The following is a 12,916-nucleotide window of genomic DNA, read 5'->3' on the forward strand; positions in this document are numbered from 1 at the left end:
CATCCTGCAATGCTTTCTTTGGCCACTGCTTTCCCCTAACTCTATTTGATGTGCCATAACATCTTGCATTTAGCCCTCACATAGTAATTCTCACTCTGAATCATAATTGTTAATTTATCTAACTTTCTTTCCTAATATAAGCTACCAGAGGGAAAGGGAATAGTGTCTTATTTACTATCATGTCAGCTAGCTCAATGCCTGAGCCAGAATAAAAACTGAACAAATTTGTTGAGCGAGTGAAAGTTTTATGAAAGATACTTCATTCAGAAGGGGCACAGAGCAGTTTTGAAAACCTTAACAAAGAAGAAACATACCTGTCTTTCCAACTCTTGTCCAGTTATGCCAGCCTCTACATGAGCAGTCAGATTATTTTCATCGACCCAGAGGATTCGATTCTGTTGTAAAAGAAAAAAGAAGTCTGAGCTCCATGAGCTGCTATCATCCATTGTTTCAGGAATTATAACTTCGTAACTCAAAGCAGCAAGTGACAAGATAGTAATTAAGCCAGTAGGGTTTCCCTCCCTCACATTGGAAAGCTCCTCTTATCCCTAACTATACAAGATGACAGACATAGTAAGAGAAGCAGTTTATTATGAGTCGGTTGGTTAAAAACATACACTTTGTCTTTAGTCAGATATTAACTTGAATTAAATGCAACCTTTTACCTTAGGTAAATTATTTAACCATCTAAGCTTAGTGTTTCCTCATTTGTAAAATGTGGATAGTAATAATACCTACTCAGGGTTGCTGTCAAGATGAAATGAGAAACTACATGTAAAAAGCTGAGCATACACAGGTCCTGGCACTCTGCAAATACTATCTGCACTACTGTTAGCATAGCTAGCAATTTTATCTGATAATTTAGAAATATCAGAAGATAGTTATAAGATTAGATATCTGCAAAGACATCTGAAATACAGTAAATGATATATCTACTTTATTTTCAATCCAAAATAGAACCAAAGACCCCAGGTTTTAAAAAAAAACACATCCCTGCCTCATGCTCAAAACAAGACATTGAGTATTGTCTGGCTCAACTTGCCAAATGTGTGACTGTCAAAAAAAATTGTTTTTTAACATTCTTATTTTGACTAATTTATATATATAAGAATTTTCATGAGTTACTTTTGACTTTTAAGAGCAGGCTCTTTCATCCCTTCTATTTGGCTGAGCAATCAGGTAATATACAGAATCTTCTTCTGGATTCCAAGGATGCTTTATTTGCACTTTGATATGCTCAATTTCAAAGCAATAACTAATGAGGATAAGTCTAGCTAATAATAAAGAAGGAGAACCACAATAATACAAAAATAGAGGTCTCTGATTAAATTTCAAATTGGAACACATACAAGTAACTGCACTGTTTAATTCACAAGGCTATGCCATACCACGCCACACCAGTTGTTATCAAGTCAGTTCCAATTTATGGCAACCCCATGTGTGTCAGAGGAGAGCTGTGCCCCACAGCGTTTTCAATGGCTGATTTTCAGAAGCAGACTGCCAGGACTTTCTTCTAATATGCCTCTATATGGACTTAAACCTCCAACTTTTTGGTTAGCAGCTGATCATGTTAACCTTTTGTATCACCCAGGGACTCCCACAGAGCTATACTAAGCACCAAATAAGATGATGTAAGTGCATGTATTTTTTATGTTATATAAAGCCATCTGTGACGGTTAACATCATATGTCAACTTGGTTAGGCAATGATTCTCAGTGGTTTGACAGATACCATGTAATCATCTTCCATTTTGTGATCTGATGTGAGGAGCCTATCAGTTGAAAGGTAACTTTCCTTGGGGGTGGGGCCTGCCTCTAGTATATAAATGGACGTTCTGATTAAGCTCTCTCTCTAGATCCTGCACACTTCTCATCACCTGATCTCTGGTTCTTGGGACATGAGTCACCAGAAGCCTTCAGCCTACCACCTGACCCACAGATTCAGGCCTTGCCAGCCCCCACATCTGCATGAGCCATTTCCTTGAAGTAAATCTTTATATATTAATATACATGCTTCACTGGTTTTGCTCTATTAGAGAACCCAGACTCAGACACCATCATTAAAATTAGTACTCTTTACATAAGACAATAGTAATTCCAAGGTAACTATGGGGAAAATCAGGTTTTTTTCCTGTAACAACTATTCAAAATAAAGTATTAAACCACAAAATAAAAAGACAAATTTATTAAGCCGATGGCACCTTAAATTGTACACATCTTCCCCCCAAAAATTGGTTCTTGAGGCAATTATATACTTGTCCTAATTATATATCTTATACCTTTCAGGTATCCGAATATATTTTTTGGTAAAGGAAAGAAATTGAAGGAGGCAGAGAAGAAAACTACTTTTATGGAAAGTTTAGGGAAACCTAAAGAAAATGTACATGCTACTCTGTTACATCCAATATCTATTACTCAATCCGAATTAACAAGAACAATAACTTCTTATATTACCATATATGTTATAAAAATGTCACAATTCTAACTACTTTCTACATATCACATCAGAGAGGAGCACTGGTAGCATAACCATTAAGCATGCAGCTGCTAACAGAGTGGCTGGCAATTCAAACCCACCCAGCGGCTCTATGCAAGAAAGACCCAGCTATCTGCTTCTGTAAAGATTACAGCCTAGAAAACCCTATGGGGCTGTTCTACTATGACACACAGGATAACTACGAGTTGAAAATCAACTCAACAGTACCCAGCAACGTATCAGAAGTACACTGTGCAAAATCATGCACAGAGAAGGCTTATTGACTTCAGTCAAATCAGTTATTGAGTACCACCCATCATAATAATATCTGAGACAGTTCAAGGTTAAAGTGAATATACTTTCTCTGTACAATAAATGCTTAGAAAAAATACATTTAAAATTCTACCACAGAATTCTAAGCATCTACTCAGTGTCAAAATGTACAATATACCTTTTTTTAATAACAACTAGGACTGAGTCATAGAGATGTTTTAAACAGAAAGCTATCCTCCAATACTTCAATTATCACATACCATTTGTGAAGTATCCAAAGAAATAATGGTCCTCGTCTCATCTGCAGGACACATCAGGCCATATGAAACACTTGTTCCTCCTGTCAAAATAGGAAACAACTTTATGTTTAAGTATTTTATTTTTAAGCTACATTTCTAAGGCAAACCCCTAATGCAAAGTACATATATGCCCGCTAACAAGGTGATGCCTATTTCTACTTTGCAAAATACGATTTGCAATGCTAGTATACTACAAGCAAACTCACCTTTATTTTATGCTGAGTGCCAAAATGAAGAAATATTATGGAGCTGAAAGCAATGGGATATGATTCCATTCCCTGGGTATGGCACACTCAAGTGAAGCCCCTAGCAATTTGTGGAACTCCAAAAACACGATTAGAAAAGTTCTAAGCTAATGATTACTGTGGAGAGTTAGCTTAAAAGAAAAAAATTCTCATCCTATAAAAAATTAGAGACACCATTACCTCATTTCTATCATAATTATGAGATTCATTTATCGTTTAAAATAATATTTTATAGTCCCATACCAAAAGGCTTTAATAAATTAGAATATACATAAGTTCAAATTGTTCAGATTATGGAATATACAAAAACAAGTTTATATGTTCTTTGGTGAAAAAGTGTTTTTAACATAAAATAAATAATACAAGTATTTAAGCAAGGTGTTGCTGTTTTCCCTTGACACTGGTTGTCAAAGAAAAAATGCTTTTTTGACACCAATAAAGAAAAATACAGCGTTAACAGTTTTTAACATGATTTGTATCACCATATATCAGAATAATTTCTTAAACGGTACTTTCATGCATTTTGGATGGAAAATATGTGGAAGTCACCTTGGTACAAGAATTATAGGGGGTGTTCTACAGGGTTTGGCTTAATTTTACAAGGTGAAATCATGAATTGTCAGTTAAAAACATGATGCCTATAATCAGGAACCACTATTTACTTGTCACAGTCATTTGAAATCAGAAAAAGATTCATAAGAAAAACTGACATTGTGGTGCTTTTTTTTTTTTTTTTTCATGAATTCAACAAGTAAAGCATCAGCTAAAGAGAGTATCCAGAGCTGCTAGATTTGTTGAGTCCCCATTTCCATTCCATCAATGGCAATTCAGTCAGTGAAGATAATTTCCTTTGGTTTGTGCAAACTGGTAAAACATTACGGTGGATAAAAGATCCAAAGAGATGAAATTTTTCTTAAAATTAAAAAATAGCATTAGTTTTCTATCTTAACAGATATTAGTGATTTGGTCATCACTGAACTGGTTAATCTCTTACTCTGCAGAGCACTCCTTCTCAAAAGGTTCCACCCCCTGCCATCGAGGCGATTCCGACTCATAGCAACCCTACAGGACAGAGTAGATCTGCCCCATAGAGTTTCCAAGGAGTGCCTGGCGGATATGAACCGCGTTACACTGGTTATATTTAGCTTTTGGAAAATAAAATTCTCTCTGTAAACATACAAGTTGGAAAGCAGTTATTAAAGCAGCACTTCTTCAGGCATTAAACCACAGCTTCCACAAGGATCCATATGGGAAAGAAGCCATGAATGGAGTGTACACCCATCTCAAACAATTTAGTTGGATCTACTTAGAACAGTAATGAACACCATAAATTTTTAGAGTAACCACATCATAATTACAAAAATGTTGTTGTCAGTGAGATGACACAAGTTTACATCATTAAAATTCAAAAGGTGCAATACCTACCACCAATTGGTATGATACAAAGGTTATATTTGCACGCTAGATTCACAATCTTAACTACATCATCATGACATGCTGTTGGAAAAAAAGGAAAATTAATTAATCACAGGGATATGAATAACCCTGCAATATAAGGGTCTATATATAAAGTTCTCTAGTATCTAAACTTGTCCTTCATTTATTCACTCATTGACATATTAAATAAATCAAAAAAGTTGTTTTAACTTTTCATTTTGAAATCATTTTAGACTTACTAAAAGTTATAAAAGTAGTACAAAGAATGTCCCTCACCCAAAACAACAACAACAACAAAAAGCCCAAACCTGTTGCCATTGAGTCAATTTCAACTCATAGTGACCCTATTACATGACAGCGCAGAAAGGTTCCCGTAGGGTTTCCAAGCAGCTGGTGGATCTGAACTGCTGACCTTCTGGTTACCAGTCGTAACTCTTAACCACTGCGCCACCAAGCATCCCTGAATATTAGCATGTTACAGAACTCCAGTTCAATTATCAAAACCACAAAATACTGACAATACTATAAACTAATGTACAGACCTTATTCAAATTTTGCCAGTTATTCCAATAATAACGTCCTCTTTTCTGGGCCAGAATCAAATCCAGGATCACACACTGCGTTTAGTTATCATTTCTCCTTACTCTTCATTAATTTAAGACAGTTCTTTGACTCTCATGTCCTTGACACTTTTGAAAAGTATTGGTCAGTTATTTCACAGAACATCTCTCATTTTTGGGTTTGTATGATGTTTCTTCATGATAAAATTAGGATATATACATTTTTGGCAAGAATTCGCCTTTCTCAGTGCTTTATATCTGGAAGTGGATGATGATTAAAAAAAAAAAAAATCCGTTGTGTCGAGTCAATTCCAACTCATAGCGACCCTATAGCACAGAGTAGAACTGCCCCATTGTGTTTTCAAGGAGCGCCTGGTGCATTCGAACTGCCGACCTTTTGGTTAGCAGCCATAGCTATCAATCACTACACCACCTGGGTTTCCGTGGATGATGCAGACATGTCTCATTTCTGGTAACGTTAACTTTCATCATTTGGTTAGGTGGTGTCTGCTAGGTTTCTCAATAATAGGGTACTATACTTCTTGTTGAAATTAATAAGTATCTTGTGGGAAGATACCAAAGATAACATAAATATCATGTTTCTCATATTTTTCAGACCCACTAATTTTAGCATCCATTGTTTATTCTCTATTCTGTTTTTTAAAAAAATGTTAAAATATTACATATAATGCACTGCACTTGAATTCTCTTCTACTGTGAATAACTAAAGGACACTCTATCAATGTACAAGTTACATAAGTAATGAAAACCTAATTGTAGACCATTTTAAACGCAAAGTAAGAAGTGCTAAGACTTAATTTGACTGGCAATCCAAATTTAATGGAGGTTTTTAAGGAGGGGAACAACATGACAAAGGGAATATTTTAAAAAAGACTTTATCGTCAATCGGAAATTTACATCAAAGACCTCAATGAACTGACAATCTGTTGGAAAACAAACTATTTTCAAGAAGTCCTTAAACTGGAAGATTCAACAGAATAAAAGTATAAACTTGATTTGGTCAGCAATACATCATTCTTGTAGATGCCTGAAGCATGAAACAAGATGGCAAAGAATATTTTTAGAAAAATTAACCTCTCAATGGTGTAGGGGTGGGACAAAAAACTTACGGCATGGAAACCTTTAAGAATATTGCAAAAATCTAGGTATGTACTAATCAAGGCCGGAATTGAAAATTAGAATGGAGAAAAAAAAAATCAAAGGGCAAAGTTGTGAGGGAACTAACCAAAAGGGAAGGATTTTACAAAGCAAAAAATCTTCTGTGCGATGAGTAACTCCATCTGTTTCCTAAATCTGGAGTTTTATAAATATTTAGATTTCTTAAAGCAAGCCACGTATTACCATTGATGGTATTCTCTTAGTATTTTAATATTCAAACATACAAAGAAAATACATAGAAGGCACCCTGGAAAGTTCTACTCAAAATATATGAAAGCATGTTCTATTAGGTTTCCTGTGAGAAATTAAAATTGCTAAATTTTGCTTTTGTTTTTTCCAGCGAAAAATGGGTCTCATTACGGGGAGAGTAATTGGGAGTGTGTAGCAAGGTGCATATGGGTTTTTGTGTGACAGACTGACTTGATTTGTAAACTTTCACTTAAAGCACAATAAAAATTATTAAAAAAAAAAGAAAAACGGAATGAATCTCCCTCAAATCTTGGTAGAAGTAGCCTAAAAAAAAAAAAAAAAATTTTTTTTTTTTTTTTTTTTTTTTAAAGCTAATAAAAAACAGGCAAAACAAAAGTATTTCCTCTATTTGAGGATCTCTTTCTCTTTTTTTCCAGGAACAGCTAAATTGCTATACAAACTGACATCCCAATATGATTATTTACATTCAAAATGAAGACTTAAATCATCAAAATAACATCGATCATCAACACCAACAGTTCAGGACAATAATACTAAATTAATGGTACAAGAAGGAAAAAAAAAACTTACTCGGCCATAAAACTATATCAGGAATTCGCTGAAACATTCCTTCCCTGAGTGTAAATATCTCATGAAGACAATGACCTGTTTTGCAGTTTAAAAAAGAAAAATGCAGAAACATCTTAAATTATAGGAAACTTTTAAATTTAAAGTTAACAGTACTCAGATAAAGTAGCTTACCATGAGCTCTAAATACTCGATCATCTGCTTCTTGTGAATATGAAATATTAGTTTTTTTAAGGTCATGAAGAAAATCTTCATTTACAATAGAAGGAGGTGTATCATTAGGGTTTAAGGATGCCTAGAAAATAAAATTGGTTGCTTTAACTTATTTCTAGAAAATAAATTCCAAATATCTCTGATAGCGAGAACAACTATAAAAAGTAGTTTGTTCTGTTTTTAACATCCAAAGTAAGGCAGAAACATAGGAAAATACCAAATAATACGTATGGAAATCAACTTTGTGACAGTTTGCCGTTTTGGTTCTAAGGCCTGCCTTTTCACTGCATCATGATTGTCAGTAAGAACACAGGAAACAGCAAAGCTTCAAATCTTTAATTTTAGATTAAGAAGAATGGAGAAAAGTCACTTGACAGCTGTATTATCTACATTTTACCTATAGATAAAGCTCCGCATTTCCTATACTTTGATTTCCATTATAAAAGATCAAAAATTAGCCCTACAGTAACAGATCCATTTTTATAGGACTGTTTTAAAACTTACAACATAATTAAACTCAATTTCAACTAATAAGCAACTTGAAAAATAAATCCTCAACGTTAGAGTTAAATCGGTGTGACCCTGGGCAAGTTACCCAACTTCTGTGAGCCACTGCTTCTTCATCTGTTAAATGAGGTTATTACCACAAAATTTATAGGGGTACCGTAAAGAAGGGAGGTTAAATGTAATAACTTTTGCCAAAAGCACCTAATATCACACCTAGCATTTTTTATAGTGGAAGAGGTCTATAAATGACTGGCTAAATCAAATCTGCTATGAGTAAAAAAAAAAACCCATGGCATAGTATTTGGGAAAAAGAAAAACTTAAGAATATTTAAAGGAAAAATATGATACTTTTATAAAGATCAATATCCTAGCCATTAGTGAGCTGAAATGGACTGGTACTGGCCATTTTGAGTAGGACAATCATATGGTCTACCATGCCGGGAATGACAAATTGAAGAAGAATGGCATCGCATTCGTCGTCAAAAAGAACATTTTAAGATCCATCCTCAAGTACAACGCTATCGATGATAGGATAATATCCATACGCCTGCAAGGAAAATTATTATTCAAATTTACACACCAACCACTACTGCCAAGGACAAAGAAACTGAAGATTTTTACCAACCTCTGAAGTCTGAAGTTGATCAAACATGCAATCAAGATGCATTAGTAATTAGTGGTGATTGGAATGCAAAAATTGGAAACAAAGGAGGATCCACAGTTGGAAAACACGGCCTTGGTGACAGAAACAACACCGGGGACTGCATGATAAAATTTTCCAAGACCAACAACTTCTTCATTACAAATACCTTTTCTCAACAACATAAATGTCGACTACATATGTGGACCTCACCAGACGGAATACACGAGAATCAAATAAACTACATCCGTGGAAAGAGGCTACAGGGAAGCTCAATACCATCAGTGAAAACAAGGCCAGGGGCCGACTGCAGAACAAACCATCAACTGCTCTCACAGAAGATCAAGTTGAAGCTGAAAAAACTAGAGCCAGTCCCTGAGAGCCAAAATACGACCTTGAGTACATCCCACCTGAATTTATAGACCATCTCAAGAACAGATTCGACGCACTGAACACTATGAACCACATGAGCTGTGGAATGACATCAAGGACATCATACAAGAAAGCAAAAGGTCATTAAAAAGACAGGAAAGAAATAAATGAACAAAATGGATGTCAGAAGAGACTCTGAAACATGCTCTGGAACATAGTGCAGCTAAAGCAAAAGAAAGAAATGATCACATAAAAGAACTGAACAGAAGATTTCAAAGGGTGGCTGGAGAAGACAAAGTATTACAATGGCATGTGCAAACATCTGGAGTTAGAAAAACCAAAAGGGAAGAACATGCTCAGCGTTTCTCAAGCTGAAAGAACTGAAGAAAAAATTCAAGCCTCAAGTTGCAATACTGCAGGATTCTACATGGAAAATATTAAACGACACAGCATCAAAAGAGGATGCAAGGAATACACAGAGTCACCATACCAAAAAGAATTGGTCAACATTCAAGCATTTCAGTAAGGAGCAGACGATCAAGAACTGATGGTACTGAAGGAAGAAGTCCAAGCTGCACTGAAGGAAATGGCGAAAACTAAGGCTCCAGGAATTGACAGAATACCAACCGAGATGTTTCAACAAACAAATGCAGCTCTGGAGGTGCTCACTCATCTATGCCAAAAAATTTAGAAGACAACTACCTGGCCAACTGACTGGAAGTGGTCCATATTTGTGCCCGTTCCAAAGAAAGGTGATCCAAAAGAATGCAGAAATTATTGAACGATATCATTAATATCACACGCAAGTAAAATTTTGCTGAATATCATCCAAAAGCAATTGTAGCAGTACATTGACAGGGTACTGACAGTAATTCGAGCCGGATTTAGAAGAGGACCTGGAATGAGAGATACCATTGCTGATGTCAGATGGGTCTTGACTGAAAGCAGAGAATACCAGAAGGATGTTTACCTGTGTTTTACTGACTATGCAAAGGCATTCCACTGTGTGGATCATAACAAATTACGGACAACATTGCAAAGGATAGGAATTCCAGAACACTTTGTTGTGCTCACGAGGAACCTGTACATAGACCAAGAGGCAGTCATTCAAACAGAACAAGGGGATACTGTGTGGTTTAAAGTCAGAAAAGGTGTGTGTTAGGGTTGCATCCTTTCACCATACATACGCAGCCTGTACACTGAGCAAATAGTCCGAGAGGCAGGACTGTTTGAAGAAGAATGTGGCATCAAGATTGGAGGAAGACCCATTAAACAACCTGCAATATGCAGATGACACAACCCTCCTTGCTGAAAGTGAAGAGGACTTAAAGGACTCACAGCTGAAAATCAGAGACTACAGATGTATGTATTACATCTCAACATGAAGGAGACCAACGTCCTCACAACTGGACCAAGAAGCGACATCATGATAAATGGAGAAAATACTGAAGTTGTCAAGGATTTCATTTTACTTGGATCCACATCCTGTGGAAGCAGCAGTCAAGAGATCAAACGACGCACCGCACTGGGCAAATCCGCTCCAAAAGACCTCTTTAAAGAGTTAAAAAGCAAAGATGTCACTTCGAGGACTAAGGTGTACCTGACCCAAGCCATGGTATTTTTAATTGCCTCATATGTATGCGAAAGCTGGACAATGAATAAGGAAGACTGAAGAAGAATGGATGCCACTGAATTGCGGTGTTGGTGAAGAACACTGAATATACCATGGACTGCCAGAAGAACGAACAAATCTGTCTTGGAAGAAATACAGCCAGAACACTCCTTAGAAGCAAACGGTAAGGCTTCGTCTCATGTACTTTGGACATGTTATCAGGAGGACCAGTCCCTAGAGAAGGACATCATTATTGGTAGAGTGTCAGCAAAAAAGAGCAAGACCCTCAACAAGGTGGACTGACACAGTGGCTAAAACAATGGGCTCAAGCATTACAATGACTGCGAGGATGGCGCAGGACCGGGCAGTGTTTCATTCTGTTCTACACAGGATCGCTATGAGTCGGAACCAACTTGACGGCACCTAAGGACAACATATTTTCTTATTCTCTTATTAAGTCTCTTAAAAAGAGGAGAGAGAGGTACAAAGAATTAAAAAGATGAAAAAGGAGATCTTTTTCAGAAAAATTAAAAGAATCTGGTTTGGGAGGACAGGAACTAGTATAGCCTAATGCAATTACTAGAATAACTTTGGATTTATAAATAAATATAATGGGCACTCATTCAATATCTACAGCATCTCGCATGTGGAGAATACAGTGTAGAACATTGCCCTTGCGCTTATGGGACTTATATTCAGTTAGAGGGTCATGCAGAGTACCAAGCTATGGCAAAATAATAATACAAAGAAATGCTAAACATTTTATTAAGCTTGTTATGAATAGACAATTTAATGTTTTCTAATCCTATTACAAAACAATGAAATTATATGAGCAAACTAAAAATTTCTATCACTTATATCTTAAATTTTTACTTTTCTGTAATTCTGCATATATTCTAATGTCCTAATATTAAACATAACATTATATTTTTAAATTATTCTATATTAACCCTAGATTACTATCCGTAATTATTTATTATTTAATAATATCTAAAAATAACAGCAACTTATATTTTTATAACAAAGTACTCTCACATGATTGACTAATTGAACTTCATTACCAACCTACAGAGGAAAAAGAGATAGTTATTACTCCCACGTCTCAAATGAGGATAATTGAGACTCAGAAAGGATAAAGAATTTGCCAGATAAATATCAGATAAATTCTGAAATTAGCATCTAGATCTGAGATGAGAGATCTAAACGAACTGCATAACCAGCAGGTTTCTTAACAAAAAATACGGAAAAAGCATTAAAGCAACTATAGCCAATTATAAAGGTGAATCTAATTAAACACAGTTGGGGATTTAAAAAAATACAGTTAAACATGTTATCAATCATTTTTATTTGCTTACTTTAGAGGTAGTTTTATGCTCCAGACTTACTCCAAGGGTATTTTGGATCCAATCTTTAAAAGTTGGTAAAATCATGCCACTAAGTGGGTATCTAAGGTACAAAGAAGGCAAACGTTAGACAAAGGTATCTCCATTCAAATTTAAAGCTTAGACTCTGCTTCCAGTAATGGTCAAGTAGCTCCTACAACACAAATACAAGTGAGATCATTATGCTTTATGAATGATAGTTAGAAAATCACTGTAGCCATATTCAGCAATTTTCTTCCACTATAATGTTTTGGCTCTAGTCTGATTCTTCCCTTGCCACTGCTCCAAGTGAGATTGTTTTTCTGTAATTCTTTATGAATGATATTTAGAAAATCATGGTAGCCATATTCAACAACTTTTTTTTCATTATAATGGTTTTGCATCCTCTCTACTTCCCCCACAAAACTGACGATGGAACAGCTGGATAAGAATATTATACCATAGCTGCTTTATTTTTTGTTCTGTAAATACCTTACTTCCCCTCATGCCCTTTTCCAGGCACTATCCCCTTTCCCCACACCAAGGAATTACTATCTGACTTTTAACGTCACAGGTTAGTTTGGATGGACTGTTTTATACTTTAAACGAAATTATAATTTAAATGAAACAAAATGTATTTGTTTGTGTCTGCGTTTTCTTGCTCAATAGCATTTGTGAGATTCATCTATGCTGTTACATGCAGTTGCAGTTCTTTCATTTCCACAGCTGAATTCCACTGTATGAATATATCACAATTTCTTTATCCGCTGTATTGCTGATGAACAACTGTTTATAGCTTTTGGCACATGCAGGGGCATTCTTGAATTTGTTTTCTGGAGAGTATATACACACTTCTGTTGGGTATATAACTAGAGTAAAATTTCTAGGCCACAGGCTACGTATGTGTTTAGCTTTAGTAGATGCTGCTTGGCAGTTTTCCGAAATGTTTACCACAAGCAATGCATG

At 35.6% G+C, this 12,916-nt stretch overlaps 1 protein-coding gene across 8 annotated transcripts in view; it reads right to left on the reverse strand.

The window, feature by feature from the left end:
* AGPS (alkylglycerone phosphate synthase) overlaps positions 1–12,916 on the reverse strand; it is a 166,776-nt gene that overhangs the window by 104,947 nt on the left and 48,913 nt on the right. For all 8 annotated transcript variants that reach the window (XR_010322284.1, XR_010322285.1, XM_064286963.1 and 5 more), the window contains 6 exons: positions 11,945–12,035; positions 7,420–7,540; positions 7,249–7,323; positions 4,718–4,789; positions 3,009–3,088; positions 315–395 (listed from right to left, as the gene is read on the reverse strand). Coding sequence is in view for 6 of the 8 variants with exons in the window: in XM_064286963.1 (XP_064143033.1) it covers positions 315–395; positions 3,009–3,088; positions 4,718–4,789; positions 7,249–7,323; positions 7,420–7,540; positions 11,945–12,035 (520 nt within the window). In the remaining 2 variants the exon portion in view is untranslated. The remainder of the gene's footprint in view (positions 1–314; positions 396–3,008; positions 3,089–4,717; positions 4,790–7,248; positions 7,324–7,419; positions 7,541–11,944; positions 12,036–12,916) is intronic.

The sequence above is a fragment of the Loxodonta africana genome, chromosome 6 (assembly GCF_030014295.1).
Source record: "Loxodonta africana isolate mLoxAfr1 chromosome 6, mLoxAfr1.hap2, whole genome shotgun sequence".
NCBI lineage: Eukaryota > Metazoa > Chordata > Mammalia > Proboscidea > Elephantidae > Loxodonta > Loxodonta africana.